Here is an 18,553-nt window from a genome sequence, read left to right as displayed (position 1 = left end):
AATCCCTACTTAATGTAGCTAGTAAACATCTAATAGTAAGGGTGCCTGGGGGGCAGCGAGCTCAACAACCTCCTGCCAATACAAATAGGTGCTCTGTGATCATCAAATGGCGGTGGTATAACTAAACGTTTATTAGTCGTAGCCAAAAGTTGATTGTTAAAGAGTTTTAAGTTAGATTAAATTTATTATACTCTAGAAGCAGTCAGTCATTTGACATCCAAATTCAGCATATTTATTTAAAGCACCAGCACAACATGTTGCATTTTCCCAGATTCTAGCATGAGAGTTGTTTTCTTTCGTTTATTTATAGCTGGACTCATATCATTATTCTCTGTGTCATTTGCATCCGTCACATAAAGGCCTTCATTTCTGGCCTCGCAGACGATCACTATCTTTAGTCAAAGCCTGCAAATAGATTCATCTGAATGAAACATTACAGATAAGCTGCACAAAAAATATGTTCAATGTTTTGAAGCGTTTTGTTCGATTTTGTTTCTCTTTTGGGGGGTTAAGGTTCTAAAGTCTGGAGCTATTCCATCAGAAATGAAGTGATTGTGTTGATTAACTCAGCTTGCAGAATCAAGAGACCCCGATTCATGGTTGGGTTTCAAGTCACTGTGGGGTTGGGATTTTAAGTCTAAAGGTTGGACTTATTGACAATGTTTTAATATCGGTCTGATAAGATTATGGCACTCGATAATCTAGACGACAAACATACTGTATCGTGTACAATGGAATTATTTACAGAAGTTATCTACGAATTTTGAAACTCTGTGATTCACATCTGAGGTAAAGATATTGGTGAGACAACCTCCATCTACCACAAAAAAACACTTCAGTAGCCAAGCCCATGTGTGCAGGCTCTATATTTCATTTGGAGTAACACCTTCAAGATCTTTGCCGACTAGTTATCCAAACATTGTGTTTCTTTGGGAATGTCTCCTGGTAGGGTGTGTTTACAGTGAGAGACAAGCAAAGTTTATTCTGGAGCACAGAGATGATCTCATTCAGCAACAATGCCCCTACATCCTTTCTGAGAGTTTCCTCAGAGATAACGGCCTTACTTTTCATATAGCTCGCTGTGGTGGACTTTTCCTCTGTAATACTGGTTTCACCTGAGTGCATGCAAAACTTGGTCAAGCTTGTCCACAAAAATAGGCACGAGGATGAATAGTATTGGAATAGGTATATCAACTTCGTGTTTCCACTAAAACAAGAAAAACTGTCTAAACAAGCTGTACCACAATGTCATATTCCTCTCTACATGGTCGATATTACAAAGCCTGCAGAATAAAAGTAATTATTTACATGATTTATGATTTAAAACACAAACATTAATCCCTTGGGTTTATAGGCCTATATAATTTGTGTTGCAATAAATCCAATGAGCATAAGTCTATGCAGTGATATGAAGTTTACTTTACCTTTAATTGCCATGGCTGTAACCTGTTGCTTTCACTAGATGCCCATACTACGACCGACTGCCCGTCCTCCTGTTCAACGATTGGGGCTGCAGACTCTCTGCATCACATGAAGTTAAACGTCCTCTTTCTCCTGAATCTCCTCTTTGGGTGTGCCCATCCGGTGTTGAAGTCAAAAGCGGAATGTGTGAATTCAGGGTTAGGGTTAGGTGTTGTGCGCACGCGCGTCCGTGATTAAACCTAGATCGAGCGCACCCGCGAGCGCACCAATTTCACGCCTTTTGTGATGATAGCGCGCGCTCTGGTGGTCGCGTGTCGAGTCACACTCCGCTTCACTGGTCACGAGCGATCGGCGCCTCCCATTACTTTCAACAGGTGCTGCTGCCCGCGGTACATAGGCTCGTCATTTGTTACGAATTAACGAGTTAACAGCATAAACTCGTTTCATTTGATCGTCGTGTCAAAACGTATAACACTGTATATTTTTGCTATTATACAATTTTTTTTAACGAAATAAATAGGCTTCCCAGTACATTAGCCACCACCAAAGCAATAGATAGGCTACTTTTACCTCAAGAACGAATTCAAATGTAAGAATTTAAGAAACATGCATCAAAGCCTGAGTACAAAAGAAAAAGACATTTCATGGAGGGATGAAAAATATTTTTTTCATTGTCGGAGAAAAACTAATATAAAAGCCTGAAAAAGTTTCAAGGAAGAACATATGAATGAACATAACACACACACAAGGGTGGTCACAGAAAGGGATTGTCTTATTTAGGTCCAAGCTTTAAGCCTCCTGTGTGTACACAGGGATATGATCTAAACCCCTCTCAGGGGAGTGTGACAGTCTCTTTTAGGGAGCAGACAGACAGGGGGGAGGCCTTGCTGGGGTCAAACATGGCCTGACAGCGCCTTCCCCCCGAGCGTCCCCGCGCTCAGCTCCTCGCCCCACCGGTCCAGCAGTACGGGGACGGGTGCGGCGTCGCTCATCCGAGGGTGCGCCTGCGTCAGGTCCGCCATCACGCAGGCGGCGGTCTTAGAACGCCGCCGCCGGGACGCCCTCTTTCCCGCCCGGCCCCTGGCGGGCGGTAGACCGTCGCAGAGGCGCGTGCAGGTGGCAATGCCGCAGAAGGAGGGCTCGTCCGAGTGGGAGGAGCCTTCGGAGCTGCCCTCGGAGGGGGAGTCTTTGAGGGGGGGCCCAGGGTCCATGCCCCGAGGGGCGCCGTTGGATAGAGGGGCTCCGTTGGCCAGTGGTGGAGCACTTACAACAGCAGAGGACTTCAGAGTCTCTACGTTCTCCTTGGGCTTCGTTCGACCACGTTTCTTCTGCAGGGGAGGAATTGGGAGAGGGAAAAGGACAGGAATTATTTAACAGTTAAGAAGGGAGATCTGTTTGAAGGTAAAACAGTTGGTTGCTGAACTGATTGATTCACCAGAAATCCTCTAAAGACACTTTTTCATTCAACCTTTATTTATCCAGGAAATAATCATTGAGATTAAAATTTATTTTGCAAGAGTTAGCAGCAGTGTACAATAGTTACAAACAATACAACAGTCAGCAATACATAAAACAATACACTGCTGTCTCACACTAGCAGGGTAATACAGCAGTTCCATACCTTTCTATTCAGCCTGAGTGGTTGGACAGTGTGCAGGGACTCTGGGCCTGTGAGTGACAGGAGAGAGCGTGAGACACGGCACATCAACAGCCAGGTCACAACCTGCATCATACGTCGTGAGCGTAGCCAACGCCACCAACGGAACGAGGAAAGGCAGCTAAACGCAGACGCGGTCGTACTGAGCGCCACTTGCCTTCGGTGGCGGGCAGCTGCAGCGGGTCGGAGTTGAGGAGAGGATAAGACGCGCTTCTCTTCATGCTCGGCTCGTCGTACGGGGAGAACGCCCTGCGCGGGAAAGAAGCTCAGTCAACATACGAGTCCATGCTTGTTGTTATGAAGAGGTGTGTGTGTGTGTGGGGGGGGGGGATAAGAGGTATACAGGGTTTTTCCTACATTTTTTGCCAGGTTTTAGCCTGAGCCAAAGGAAAATCACCAGTGCCAAAATGCTAAAAATTTAGAATATGTGTTGGACAGCTAGTAACCAAGATAATTAATAGACAGGTTATCAGTATCTTAAACATTTTTGGCTTCATATCCATTTTGTGTCATGTCGGGAGATTTCCCGCGATTGTGAAAAGTGAGCTCAGTCAGAACGACAGTGAAGAATAAAGGCCTATACATGCTGGTAGGCTACTCGGCATAAAACGGAGGTCTCCCCAAAAAACTGTTTGCGCATCACCCCCCCCCCAAAAGACCCATTCTGAAGCAGTAGACCCCCTGGGGGGGTAGAGAGAGTCAGATACCGGTCTGGGAAGCAGCAGCTGTAGCTGTTGGGTGCGGGGGGCTCTGGGTCAGGGGAGGAGGGCGGCAGGGCGGACATCCGGCAGTGTTGGGCACAGAGCAGCAGGCCCAACACCAGACCCAACACCAGGCTCAGCAGGAGGTAGCTCTGCCTGTCTGACACCTGCAATGGAGACGGGGGAGGGGGGGGGGGGGGGCGTTAATCACCGGCATCGCCGTACGTGCCTGACTAGGCGGTCCGCACCCTTTTCTAGAGGAACAGCAGACACAAAGTTTGGTTGGGGTCAAATACTGACCTCAGTCTGCAGCTGGATGACCCTGACTGACAGGTTGAGCACCAGCTCAGTGATGTTCTTTAGCTGCCCATGCAGCATCTGAATGGACTCCGTCTGACGCTGGTCCTATAGGACGACAGAAGACACGCGGGCTAACCAATCACAAACCAGCAGAGACCGGATTCGTTGACATGCACCGCAGTGACCTGTACACTGTGACTTCATTCAAGTTCTGACCAAATTCTTACGTGACCTACTGTGCTCTTAACAGTCGCACTACTGTGAAAGTCAGCATGTTATATATATATTTGTTGATTACCTGTTCCTCTGCTATCCTGGATGTGTTCTGGAGTTTGATGATGGTTTTGTTGAAAGCCCTTTGCATCTCCTCCATCTGCTTCCGGTACCTTCAACGGAGCATCATAAAAGACTCAGTACCCACCGTCACCCGATTGCAACACAAGAACGTCACCTTTAAACAGACGGTCGTCACACGAACCGCGATTTATTATGACTGCACCTCTGCGTGGCGTGCCCCTGTGCTTGGGGGGGGGCGTGGCTCACCTCTGGCTGAGCTGCTCCAGGTAGCGTCCACTCAGGGACATGTTCATCTCCAGGGCCTTGATGCGGTTGTTGAGCCTCATGAAGACGGACTCCTTCTGGCTGGAGCCGTGCACCTGGTTCCCGTTGGCGCTCGCCTGCTCGCTGGCGTTGTGCTGCTCGGCGTAGAAGTCCGACGGAGAGGGGGCGTGGGGGGAGGAGGAGGAGGAGGAGGGCCGAAGCAGCTGGCCGTTGCCGTTGGTCGAGGTCAAGAGGAGGTCGTCCACAAGCTCCTCCTCCTTGGTTTCTGTAGAAACGGCGTGGCCTTTCAGGGGATCTGTGACCTCACTGTTAGAGAGGGACTCCTCCGGGGTGCCGGCGCCGCTGTCTGGCTCAGCTGGGGGGGCGGCTTGCTCCGTCGCGGGGGGGGCAGTCGGGAGGGGAGGCTGGGGAGGGACGGCCACTTCGGGAGGGTGAGCGGGAGCGTGAGGCTCTGGGAGGTCAGCCTCGGGGCGGGGCTGCTCCTCTACGGGAGGCTCCCAGACCTGGTCCACTGGGGCAGTACTGCTGATGATGATGATGGTGGTGGTGGGGGTGGGGAGTCCCTCCTCCCCCTCAGCCTGCGCCTCCTGGCTCCTCTCGGGGAGGGCCTGCGGGTCTGGGGTGGGGGTGTGGCCGGGCCCGGAGGCAGGGGGGTCTGAGGAGCTGGGCCTGGGCAGGGCGCTGGAGGAGGTCTGGCTGGGCTCAAGCTGAGGAGGCTCTGGCCCCGCCTCTTCCCGGTCGCCCGGGACGACGGCGGGGGGGTCTCTCTCCTGGGGGGCGGGGGAGACGGCGGGGGGGTCTCTCTCCTGGGGGGCGGGGGAGACGGAGGGGGCGGAGGGCTCCTCCCAGGCAGGGGTATGGGTGTGGGGTGGAATTTCTGGACCCCCTTCTTCTTCTTCTTCTTCTCCTTGGCCGTGGTTGGTGCGTGCGGCCGGCAGGGCTGAGCAGCGCTGCTGGAGGTACTCCTGGAGAGAGGCGGAGCAGCAGCGGGACGAGGAGGAGGAGGAGGAGGGACTCGACGGTCTGCCGCCGTAGTCCAGGCTCTCCTGCTCCACCCGCTCCCTCTCCTCCTCCTCCTCCCCCTCCTCCCCGTCCAGCAGGACGACGGGGGGGTAGTCCTCCTCCGCCTCCTCTAGAGGCGTGACGACCTGGTCCTCCGCGGGGGGGAGCTCCGGTTGAGGGGCCTCTGAGGGAGGGGCCTCTGGGGTTGGGGGTTCTGGAGCCGGGGCTTCTGTTAGACTGGCATCAGGGTCCTCCTGGATGTGTGGTTGGTCCCCCTCCTCTACAGTTTCCAGCCTAGAGAGAGGGACAGCGAGAGAGAGAGAGAGGGAGAGGGAGAGGGAGAGGGAGAGGGAGAGGGAGAGGGAGAGGGAGAGGGAGAGGGAGAGAGAGAGTGTGTGGGAGAGAGAGAGTGTGAGAGAGAGAGAGAGTGTGAGAGAGAGAGAGAGAGAGTGTGAGAGAGAGAGAGTGTGAGAGAGAGAGTGTGAGAGAGAGAGAGAGAGTGTGAGAGAGAGAGTGTGTGAGAGAGAGGGAGGGAGTAGGGGACAACAAGAGGGGGAGTGAGGGGAAGAGAGAGAGAGAGTGTGAGAGAGTGAGTGAGTGAGTGAGTGAGAGAGAGAGAGAGAGTCGAGTGGGTGGGTGAGTGAGAGAGAGTGTGAGAGAGAGTGAGTGAGAGTGTGTGTGAGAGAGTGTGTGTGAGAGAGAGAGAGAGAGAGAGAGAGAGAGTCGAGTGGGTGGGTGAGTGAGAGAGAGTGTGAGAGAGAGTGAGTGAGAGTGTGTGAGAGAGAGTGTGTGAGAGAGAGAGAGAGAGAGAGAGAGAGAGAGAGTGAGTGAGTGAGTGAGTGTGAGAGAGAGAGGGAGGGGGGTTTAGTCAGACACTGAGGAGGAGACAGCCTAGTGGACAGTGAGAGGTGGTTGAGGAGGCAGGCTGGCTGGTACTCACGCCGGGGTGAGGGTGGCAGTGGGGTCCAGTTGAGATGACGCTGACGTCTCTGTCATGTTCAACACCTGGCCTGTAAAGTTGCCTGGGCAACCCAGTGAGAGTCCGCGTAAATGTCAGAGAAAATGATCTGTTACTACAAAATAAGTATCTCATGGAATAAGATAACACAAAATAACAAACGACGTGTCAAAATATGTTCCCTTTCATTTGATAAGAATCGTTTTATTTCTCGACAGTAACGGAGCGAGCGAGGCGCTTTACCGTTATCTGGGCCGCCCCAGCTGACAGCGATGTTGTTCACCATGTTCAGGATGACGTCTGAAGGAAACAGGTGAACCCGTCAGAAACGGGCTGCATACAGCATGTGATCCTACATCTGCATTCTGTGGTATATTCTACATGTATGCAGCTCACCCTTAGCTGATCCAATCAGGTTGTGGGAAGACTTGGCCTCCAGAGGAACATGTCCAGGTGGATAATCTGTGGAACGCGGAGGTTCAATTATCTCCTCAGAGGCACTGAAACTGCATCCCAGTGCTCTCAGTAGCTAAGGCAGGAGGGGTCGGAAGGTTCTCACCGAAATCCTCATCCTGGTCGTCCACTCGCTCAGAAGGGTCGGCTATCTCCTCGTATTCCTCAACCATGCTGGTTCCAAACACCCTGGTACACAGAAGGCAGGGATCAGATCGCTCTCTCTCTCGTCAGTAGTATGGTACTTTCTGTGGATTCGTCGATGGCCACCAGGGGGCAGACCGAGCTAGGGCACAGTAGGGTCTACCCAGGGGTCTATATCCGCCACATTTGGTAATGCTAAACCAGGGAGGCTGAATAAGCAGAGGACATAGTCCAACAGGAGAACAAAACGTTTATCCAACATCAATGTAGAAAGATTAACATATAATAATATTCATTACCTATAATCAAAGGCCTGTGTGTGCATTTGTGTGTCTTGCAATCTATACAGTGACCTCCTAGGCCCCCTAGTGGTTGGCACTGGTACAGTAGAACAGTGTGTTCCACAGGTCTGTTTCCCCCCGGACCATCAATGCTCCCATAAGTTAAAAAGAAAAATCCATATGCTGCGGGGCGTGGCCATACATTTGAAGACAAAATGTTCTGCAAACTCTGCGACCGCTGCCCCCCCCCCCCCCCCCGCCCCCCCACCCCCAGCCTGGTTTATTTCTATGGCGATGGAGGGAGAGTGCCAAGTTTAACAGCGCCGGCGGCTCCACGTGCGAGTCTGCTTCCCCACCACCTGGTCTGTGGGGGAGGGGCGCGCGGGGCAGAGGCTGGATTACTTGCCCTGTGGGGGAGGGGCGCGCGGGGCAGAGGCTGGATTACTTGCCCTGTGGGGGAGGGGCGCGCGGGGCAGAGGCTGGATTACTTGCCCTGTGGGGGAGGGGCGCGCGGGGCAGAGGCTGGATTACTTGCCCTGTGGGGGAGGGGCACGCGGGGCAGAGGCTGGATTACTTGCCCTGTGGGGGAGGGGCGTGCGGGGCAGAGGCTGGATTACTTGCCCTGTGGGGGAGGGGCGCGCGGGGCAGAGGCTGGATTACTTGCCCTGTGGGGGAGGGAGGGGCGCGCGGGGCAGAGGCTGGCTCATTCTTGCCCTGTGGGGGAGGGGCGCGCGGGGCAGAGGCTGGATTACTTGCCCTGTGGGGGAGGGGTGCGCGGGGCAGAGGCTGGATTACTTGCCCTGTGGGGGAGGGGTGCACGGGGCAGAGGCTGGATTACTTGCCCTGTGGGGGAGGGGTGCGCGGGGCAGAGGCTGGATTACTTGCCCTGTGGGGGAGGGGTGCACGGGGCAGAGGCTGGCTCATTCTTGCCCCCCGCTTTCAATCATGATATAACAGCTGCAGATACATCCCAGGACGAGCTTTAGGCTCGCTGGCCATCCACTGGCAGATATTTGCAGTCATTTCGCTTAAAAATACACTGCTAAATGCTGATTCTGGCAGCTGTGTGGCACGCCTGGGTGGTATGCATTCTGTCTTCGTTCACGACTTACCTTATGAGACTGAAGGGGCAGAAATGCTCAGAGCCAAAGTGAGACAACAGCTCCACCTGAAAAACACGAGACACTATTCACGCCCTGGGGACAGGCGTCCATACGCGGGACCACTCCGCACACTCAGCTGCTTCTGTATGTTAAATGCACTCTGCAAAGCTTTAAATTAAGCCCGATAAGCTGTCATTACAAACTGGTGCAACGGCACAATAGGTGGAATACAGAAGGTTAGTATTCATAATTGACGATTGTATTGGGTGCAGCAAGATGGATCTACTGGGTGGAAGCACACTTTTGAAGCTGTGATTGGATCGCCCTAATCAAACACACTCAAATAATGGGTTTCGCTACAAAAAAGCGCCATGATGAACAATGATCCTTTGCAATTACGCCATGTCTCTGTGGACGCGGTACTCAAGCTGTGACTGATCAGCTGTGACCGATCCGTTAGCAAGCCTCCACCTGCTGCTGTTAGCGCCACTCGACACAAAAGCCTTTCCCTCCACCCTCTCCTCGGGGGGTTACTAAGACGTAAATGGGCTAACCTTTATGTACTTGGTGAACATCTGAAGCAGGAGAAAGAGAAGAGAAACAAATTATGGGGAGGAAACAGGCATTCAACACAGGACCAGTGGTACGGTGGCCTGGACTGAGCAGACAGGCTCCCACAGACATTTGAATGTTTTTTTTACATTCGTGATGACTCCCTGGATCGTGGCTTACAATAGAACTGCCAGCATACTGTACACTCATAGTCCTACTGGATTTGAGCAGGAGGTCCTCCTCCAGGGCCACAACAGCACAAGATAGGGGGACACTCTGTCCTTCAATGGCAGAGAGTGAATGGAGTAGAGTACAGATAGACATTGATAGACAGACAGACAGACAGGCAGACAGATATAGATAGATAAGATATTGAGATATGTGAAAGAAAGAAAGAAAGAAAGAAAGAAAGAAAGAAAGAAAGAAAGAAAGAAAGAAAGAAAGAAAGAAAGAAAGAAAGAAAGAAAGAAAGAAAGAAAGAAAGAAAGAAAAGAAAAGGAAAGAAAAAGGAAAAGAAAGAAAGAAAGAAAGAAAGAAAAGGGAAAAGAAAAGAAAGAAAAAAAGAAAAAGGAAAAGAAAAGAAAGAAAACGTAAAAGAAAAGAAAGAAATGGGACGAGGGAAAGACAGATGCCACACACACCTTGACGTATTTAGCATACAGGAGTTCGTCCAGCGGGAAGCTCTGGACCGTGCGCTCGTCCAGACCATGGAAGGTCCCCAGCTTCAGCCACTTGTTGGTGGGATACCTGAGTGAGCGGAATCCAGAAACACGTTCACAGAGCCGACCTCTTCATACCATGCATTTACAATGTTGTTCCTTCCAATAACAGTCACTACCACTATCTGATATCTTTATGGTGGCAGACCTGACCTGTCACTGATGGAGACCAGGAAGTCTTTGGGTGTGGAAGAGAAGAGCTCAAAGTTGGCGATGTCCAACTGCTTGAGCTGGATGGGCTCACAGAGCTCAATGATGAACCTGCCACAGACAGAGAGTAATGGAGAGGAACAATAGTGAAGAGACAGAGCACACACAAGCACACACACTCGCGCACACACGCACACACACACACAATCAATCAATCAATCAAAGCTTTATTTGTATAGTTTATTTTATACCCAGAGGCAACACAATGCGCTTTACAGAGAACAAGGGAGGTGGGCATACGACCCACCCCTACATATTCCAGAGGGAAGCAAAAAAACAGTAATCACCCAGGGGCCAGATAAGTGAGCTGTAAAAATTCTTCCACACACACACACACACACACACACACACGCACACGCACACACACACGTTAACAGTCACTGATACTCACCAGATCTTGTTACTGCAGGGGTTGAGCATGTACAGGTCCATGTTCTCCATCAGTATGGCCGAGGTGCTCTGAGACGACAGAATCAACCGGTAAGAGTCCTACTGTAGTAAACAGGCCAGAGCAGTGGTTCTCAAAGCGTCTGTGCCCAGGGCACCACAGAGCAAGACAGAATCTCAAGGCACACCTGTGCTCATATCCGTGAAACAGAGGCTGCTTTCTCTGCTCCTCGTCGAGTGGAGGACATTCGGTAAGCGATGTGTTATGGAGATCAGAGGTGTTGTGACATTTTTGAACAGACACATGTTGTGACGGTTTTTGAACCTTTTTGATTTTGTTGAAGATTTTCCTTGGAAGCAAAGAGAGTGGTGATTTTTGTCTTTAGTTTACTTGCCTGTGTAAAATGCCCGTGCATATCATCCATTCTCAACAAATGAGTACTGTTGCTTTAAGAGAAGATGTTTCAACATGAATGCCATGTTGAGGGCTGGCGAACGGGCTGTGCACACAATCTTAATCACATTCCAAGTTCAATGATAATCTCTTTCTTTCAATCCGTCACACTCTGCGTGCACTGGATCAGATGCTACTGTTTCCTGTATCCGTTTTCTATTTTCAGTATCAGATCAGGACATCCGTAGATATAGTCAATTTAAAATGAATTAAATATTATAAATTACTTTTTGTGTAGTTGTATATTGCAATAAAATGTATGGTTCTCACAAAATCCCAAGGCACACTGGGACTTGCACACCATTTGAACCACTGGGCTCAAGCACAGCTGGGTGGTTTCTAGGGATGTGCACAACTCACATTATCCATGGTACTGGAGGGGACTGGGATTTTTCATGGGTAGTATGAATGATTAATCGATTTTTTTGCTGACATTCATAAAGATTTCATTCCAACATTTTAAAAGACGTGTTTATTTGAATGAAAAAAGTAAAGACCACAATTCCATTGATTTTGACGCTGAAATTTAGCCCCATTCCAATAAACATAGCTACAGAAATGAAGTCTCCGACGCAAATTCAGACGAGGCACGTACGTCACGGCCGGGGGGGTCAGCAGAGGTTAAGCAGTCACGCATGACGCCAGCACCAGCTGACTGTAGCTGTCATAGCATTGGTCAGCTCACTAGAGCGCATGTATTTAAGCGGTCAAAACATGTCATTGTTCGCGCTTGCCATTACTGCTGGTTGTGCATTGCATGCTCGCCCCACCTCCTCCCCTGCTCCTCCTGCGTATGTCGATGTCATCTGTTGTCATCGTTGCTCTCTGTCCGGGGTAGTCTGTCAGGTATTCCACAAGCGTCGGTTAGTGGATGCCAGAGTAGCCGCTAGCTGGTCTCTGTGGCTTTCCGTGGCGAACGTGGGCCGCTACGTCTCCGAATGGCCATCCAGCGGTCCCTCCGGGCGCCATGGACGCAGAGACACTAGGCTGCATCTCCCGCGGAACCCACGAAGCGTCGACCCGTGGGGACCAGGGACTATAATGTACAGCAGTCCTCCTGTGGCACTCTTTGACGGTCTTAGTGGGCTGAGTTACCTCCGAGCGTCTTCCCGATCGCGGCCCACTCTGATCGTCATAGAGGCAGGGGGCTAGATGCCGTTCCCCCTTCCTGGCTCTCTGGGCCAAGCGGCCCAGAGGGGGGGAACACCTAGATTGCCTCCCCCTGCTAACGCGCTCCACGCCGGTGGAGTGCTTTCCACGGCGGTGGAAGGCAGGGGGCCCCCCGGACAGAGCACACCGCCAAAATTCATATGCTATGTATTATGCCGCTTGTATAATAAATGTTCAAATTTGACAAAAGTGATCTCGACTGAATTGTTAATGAGTGATTTGTTCCATTCCATTTAAAACATTCTTTTAAAATACGTGTTTATTTGAAATGAAAAAAACAGCGAACACAATTTAAAAATCGACTTTGACCGCCATGAACGATTAATGGATTAACTGGACCCACCCCAAGTGGTTTCCCTGGCCGCTGCAGCATGCGTTTACCTTAGCCTCTGGGTTGGCCCCCAGGATCTTGGCCCCACACTCCACTGATGCATAGTTGTTGAAGTTCTTCTGTGGCTTCTTCACAATGTGAGAGGCCCTGTTGGAGGAGGAGTGGCTGGCTTGGGCTACACAGCGGACAAGAGAGGGACATCGTACAGAAGAGTTATTATCTAAAGGCCGTGTCCTTGGCGAGGTTTAAATAGAACGGTTTGGTTTTCAAGCTCTTACTCTTCTCCTTCTCCACCTCCATGACCTTCCTCTTCCACTCGTCGAAGGTGGGGATGTCCTCTGGGTCTTTGGTGGCCGCGTTGGGATCCATCTCCGCGGAGACATGAGCGCTCAAGCCCTGTCAACAACAGAAGTTAGAAGAGAATAGAAAGTTGAATTGCCAGATATAACCGGTACAGGTACATTGGAAGTCTTGTCATTGCTTGTCCTTACAGTAACTTATCCGCACTAATCAGTTCCTCATTCCAGTCCTCGGTATGAAGCTAGACAAGTTAAGGTTCCCAAACTGGCAATTTACTATCCATAGTTAGCAGAAAAGCATGACGAGGTAAATATTTAGTATCGTATTACCTTGTTCAAGCTGCATTCACAAACATTGCCCAGTTCAGACTTGGAGGAGTGATAGAGCTTCAGAGGTCCTTACCTGTTCTTCCAGCATGTGGGAGGTATTGCCCTGGCCCAGACCTGGAGTGCCCTGTGCTGGGTCCACATGGCTCTTGGTTCCCCCACAGTGAACATTGGAAGTGTTCTCCAGGACCACTGGAACACTGCAGCAGAAAACCAACCACTCGGTACATGAACGCAATATGACATTTATTAATTGTTGTGAAGAAAATGATGAAGGGCCGTAAACAAAAAAATAGGTCTCGTCATCATCACATTCAAGTCAGCGAGCCCCAATGGGGGGGGGGGGAGGGGTAGGTTAGACTGTCCTCACCTAGAGAGGTCACATTCAGCCGAGTTCACATCAGCATCGCTGAGGTCAAGTACAGGCATATCAGCCTCCACCTGCTCTGACACTCTGAAGTAGGAGGGAGGGAGAGAGGGAGGAGTGAGAGAGAGAGAGAAAGAGAGCAGCATTAAGCCTCATGTACGAGCAATACGGCTCCCGAGCGCGGCACCGCTGCTGCTCACCGCTCCCCCAGGGGATGGGTCAAATGCAGAGAACACATGTCACACACTCAGTTGTGTGACAATCATTGGGCCTTTAACCTTTAACCTTTAAAGGGACGAACTCAAGATTCCCAGTGTACGTTTGTAGAGCTCTCCAGGACAACAGGCTTGTAGAGGTCTACCATGTAGGCTCTGTCGTAGACTGGCAATACCAGTTTTTGTCTGCATGCTTACGTGTCGGGACAGGAGTCCTGTGCTGTCGGGGAGGCTGGGTCAGAGGGTGGTGGGGAGGGGTCAAAGGTGGGAGCTTGTCCCTGGTCCTGGGTGATGGAAGCTTCTGGAAGTAGCTGCTCTGGCTGTGACGCCTGCTCAGGCTGTGACTCATTCACCGGCTCCGGCTCCACCTCTTCCGCAAGCTCCTCGTCCTCCAAGGCCTGACCAAAGAGGAGGCACTGACCATCAGTAAACGCCCGTAGGGCCAGGGCTTAAAATACATGTTGAGTAACACATGTGCTGTGGTAGCCATGTCTAGTCTAATACTGACAAGATGACCAGAATGGTCTTTCGCCGGGTTTCCCAAATGAGTTAAGAACCACTTAACTCCAAAGTACTTCTTAACTCCCATACAAAGGGTTGCTTAAGAAGGGTTCCTTAAGAAGGTTCTTTTTCGGGAAACCCGGCCTTTGTTGGTTCCTCAGCCTTGGTTTGGGGCTGAACCCCCCGACGTACCTGTGCCTCTGCCGGTTGCTCGTCGTCCGCTACAGAGTCCCGTTTCATCAGCTGCTCGTCTGCCGGCTCCCCCTCCGTCGGCAGCCCGTCATCACACGGGGCCGACGCCCCCTCCGCCTGAACAACACCCAGATAGAGCGATTAGAAGAAGCCATTGTGCTCTCGCTTCAGCCTTGTCTTGCGGTGTTACAGAGCTGGTGTTACCAAAATACGCCCCATCTAATCCTACAGCAAGCTTATTCTTAACAGTGTGGCTGCATCAATGCAACTCTGCGTGAAACATGAAAATCTGTGTGTGCCCCGTGCACAGCCATGCTATGGACAGCCATGATACTTCATCCAGGGTGCAGCCAGGGCAGGAACAATGCACATAAAATAAAAGTAATCCAGCACACACCAAGAGTGTTCAGTGACTTAGATGTAATTCATATTCAAAAATATTAGGGCGAACAACGTTTCGCACTGTCTTCCTCAGGTTCGCTGTTCACTTGATTGGCATCAGGTGTGAGTTAATAAAGACTTTCTATGTGAACAGGTGGTTACAACCTGTATGAAACACCCGTGATGTTGTAATCGGTAATACCGTCGTCAACAACAGCAATACACGTAGGCAGCATGTTCAGTGTGAGACCAGGAAGAAGCAGATGATGTTCTGAGGGTACCTTGGGGTAATGTGAGCCATCCCCTGGCTCCTCCTCTGAAGAGACGTCCTGTGCCGACAGGCTCTGGGCCTCTGGGGGCAGCTCTGTGCATCCAGCATACCCACTGGGGTGCCTGGGGGGACATAGGACAAGAAGGAAGGATGTGGGTCAATATGGAAAACATTATTGCCAGATGCTCTATTTAGTACACCCACTGTTCTGTTCACTTGAATACGTTACCACACCTTAAGCCTTGTTTTATTGTAACGCATAACGCATCGTATAAAATCACTGCAAACTTTCAACATGGCCGATAAACATCCAGACAACTGTATCTATCTATCTATCTATCTATCTATCTATCTATCTATCTATCTATCTATCTATCTATCTATCTATCTATCTATCTATCTATCTATCTATCAAAGAAAAACACCTTGCTAACATTGTAAACAAGCACTGAATCTGATAAAGTGGACTACCAATATAAGATATTCGTCTTTGTTTTCAGTTGGCTAGGCTATAGGCCTAATAAAAGGACCCTGTTTGGTCTAAATGTTGACTGGGTATTACTTGAATACTTGAATCCCTGAATCCTGTGGTGTGAACACACTTGAATGTTGTCAGAGTTGTCAAGCGCCCTTTTGTGGTTAGAACTGGTACTGACCAGTTCCATTATATACGTCATTTTCGAAGCAAAATTAAATATAAATATACCAATAATCGAATATATTCGATTTTCTGAATATATTTAACAGAGAAAGTCAAATATCATTTCTGAGTTCAGTTGACACCCCTAATGGTGCATAACACTGATGGAGGAGACAACATTAGACAGAAGGACAAGACAGGACAGTGCAAATGAAGTGCAAAGACAGGACAGTACAAATGAATAACAGGGCGCAGCAAAGCACCGAGGCAGCCTTTCGCGGTGCCATCTTGTTAGGAGGTGGAGTGGTGAGTCATAAGCAAAGAAGAGGGAGATGCCAAGTGCGTGTCCGAGCTGACGTTGTGAGAATGACCAGGTGACTGAGACACTGAGATCCACACACTATCTTATCAGTGACAGAGAGGGAAAGGTCAAAGTCATACACCAAGGCCATGTGACAGCAGGGAAGATAGTGACCACACAGCAGTCCGGTGACAGTGTAACAGGGAAACGGTCAGTGTGACACAGTTGTCCCAATCCTGGCACAGGACTATAATTAACCAACTGACAAATTGTTTCACTGACTCTCAGCGGACACTTGGTTTAATGGGGACAAAGGTCCCTGTGTTAAGCTGTCGTTTCAAAGTGCATCAACACTAACTTGGCCTTGTCAACAACATGTCTATTATTATTATATTGTCTGGATTCTATCGAGGATTTTAGGGTTCCTAAGTAGTCTACTTGACCACAGGCTCGACACAAAGCTTAACTAATCTAGAGCTAGAAACAAAATAGGCTCAGCCTATAGGATGCCTTTTAATTCAAACCCTGTTGCCACAATGGGACCACACAGGAGCAGTAGTGGTTGAATATATCAAGACGGACACTGATAGGTAGAAGATATGAGTACTGCCCCAACAACAACCAACAAACAACACCAACATGCAAAACATTCTCCTGTTGGCTATTGTTGGGTTTAGAATGTTTGGGAAAAATGACTGTCACTTTTCCAATGGAAACAGGGAGGGGGCCCACAACAGAGTTTGTTGGAAAATCATACCAGCACACTGGTCAAACATACCCACAACAACGCCAACAAATGCCGATTGAGCAAGTTGCTGGGTCAGTGTGAAATGACATTAAGTGAAGCCTAGGCATAGTTGCACAAATATATTGGCTCCAGTCAGTGCGGTGGTCAAAATAAGAATTGAATGTAGGGCATGTGCACCATGTGATGACAGGGCCTAGGACTAAAGGGTGGATTTAACCTAAATCCCTCCCAGCATGTGTGGCAGTTGTCAATCGTGGACGCAGTGAGAGTAACTAGCGCAGGACTCATTTACAAAGCTGAGCTCCCACTCCCTCGGCATGAACAAAGCCTAATTTTGAATTCAGGAGGTGGTTCTGTCACCCACTCCATTTTTCCTCCTTCTTTCACACCCCTGCATATCAGGGAAGTGGGTCTCAAGCTGATTTTAACAGTATCAACTGCGACCAGAGGAAATAAACACCTCATATCGTGCCAGTGCAAAGATCAAGAGAAACCTTACACATCACTTGTCCTACCAAGCACGTTTCTTACGTCAATCCTTTTCATAACATGGCTAGGCCTACATGGACTACTCTCACCCTTAATTGACCTTCTAAAGTTAGCTGAATATAGGGAGGTCTCGGGCAAAGCCTAAACACAAATATCTACACAGAATGTAGGCCAAATCTTGTGTGTTAATTTCACATTTGATTGTTAAGTATGTCAACTAAATGTATGCTATGTCAGAAGTCATGTTAACATCACACAGCCAGCTCAGGCTAATACCGTGCGTTACATCATCTGTTTTGGGTCAACCGGCAGCAGCTTCATCTCACTGGAGCTCTGATCTGAATCTCTGAGTGAGCATCATGATATCATTGATAATATCATCATATTAAGTCATGACGACTGGTGCACCCGGTTCAACATGATCCCACCCTACCTCTGCCACTGTCTGTAGAGCTTGATCAACTTTGATTTATTGACTGAGGTTAATGTTAGCTAATCCCGTCAATCTCTCATATTGACTGTCACTCAACAGAGACAACACTTGTCACATGTACGTTATATGTCACATAAGCACGCTAACGTTATACGAAAGGACAGTTATCCCAACAGTTCAGAGACAAGAGAAGTGAAGCCCAGCTACAACCTGCTAACGTTAGCTAGCTACATTTGAGTAACGTGGCTGTCATAGTTTGACCCTTGAGTTGTTTCCAAAACAATGCGCCATTCTTGTTAGACGATCTGCCACGTTCGAGCTGTTTTTGCAGTCAGAAACGTTAGCTAGCTTTTGAAAAATAAATCTGACTTGTAGCTATCCAAGCTAGGTAACATGAGTTGCTGTATTTGTTTGAAAAGCTAACGTTAAGGAATGTAACGTTAGCATAAAACTCACCAACACAGTAAGGCTAGAATGAGGCACACTGGCACTATTCGCCACAAACTCTTCATCATCCTCCCGCTGGGACCGACATCCTCACCGTTTCCCTGATAGATTCTCAGCCTTGCCGTGGTTCAATAAGCAATATCGTCTTAAACTAATGTCAACGTGGATCTTTATTAATCCCGGTTCGGCTCCGGGACGAGACGGTTACAGCGCGAGCTCTCCGGTTGTCAAATATTCCGAATCCCACCTCTAACCTGTGGGCACGTGTCTCATTCTGTCCAATGAGAACGCAGTAAACTGTTGCGCAGTTTTCCTCACCTAAGCTACTGAGTCCAAATCAAAACAGTAGCACGTTCTCATATAATACAATACGTAGCCTATCTATGACAAAAGAACGCATGACATCAATAGCCTTTGGGTTTGCCATTTATTTATTTTGATGGGTTGGGTCAAGAGGATCATAGTGCTACAAAAACAACAAAAAAGTGAACAAAAAAGGCTGCATAAAACATCCTGGATGTTGTGTAATTTAGCGGA

General features: G+C 49.4%; 1 protein-coding gene across 1 annotated transcript; it reads right to left on the bottom strand.

Annotated features, from left to right (window-relative positions):
- Positions 1–2,130: 2,130 nt before the first annotated feature.
- On the bottom strand, positions 2,131–18,193 carry LOC311325281 (SUN domain-containing ossification factor-like). Its single transcript, XM_084457946.1, has 24 exons — positions 18,026–18,193; positions 14,969–15,080; positions 14,307–14,423; positions 13,812–14,011; positions 13,402–13,485; positions 13,108–13,231; positions 12,684–12,801; positions 12,456–12,580; positions 10,455–10,522; positions 10,007–10,114; positions 9,776–9,881; positions 9,137–9,157; positions 8,592–8,647; positions 7,161–7,243; positions 6,998–7,063; positions 6,845–6,901; positions 6,584–6,665; positions 4,624–5,937; positions 4,379–4,466; positions 4,081–4,185; positions 3,787–3,947; positions 3,237–3,328; positions 3,044–3,090; positions 2,131–2,750 (listed from the first exon to the last, which is right to left on the bottom strand). The coding sequence occupies exons 1-24, from the start codon at positions 18,082–18,084 to the stop codon at positions 2,316–2,318; spliced, it is 3,828 nt and encodes a 1,275-aa protein (XP_084314072.1). The 5' UTR covers positions 18,085–18,193; the 3' UTR covers positions 2,131–2,315.
- Between the last annotated feature and the right edge of the window lie 360 nt (positions 18,194–18,553).

Source organism: Borostomias antarcticus (genome assembly GCF_949987555.1).
Source record: "Borostomias antarcticus genome assembly, chromosome: 24".
In the NCBI taxonomy this organism is placed as follows: domain Eukaryota; kingdom Metazoa; phylum Chordata; class Actinopteri; order Stomiiformes; family Stomiidae; genus Borostomias; species Borostomias antarcticus.
This window is presented reverse-complemented; position numbering and strand designations above follow the sequence as displayed.

Excerpts from the sequence above, each read along its gene's own strand:
- LOC311325281 (XM_084457946.1), bottom strand. The coding sequence starts at position 18,084 with ATGATGAAGAGTTTGTGGCGAATAGTGCCAGTGTGCCTCATTCTAGCC. Across the intron at positions 7,064-7,160 it reads CGACCAGGATGAGGATTTCG|ATTATCCACCTGGACATGTT; the intron begins GTGAGAACCTTC and ends CGCGTTCCACAG. Across the intron at positions 3,948-4,080 it reads TCATCCAGCTGCAGACTGAG|GTGTCAGACAGGCAGAGCTA; the intron begins GTCAGTATTTGA and ends TCTCCATTGCAG.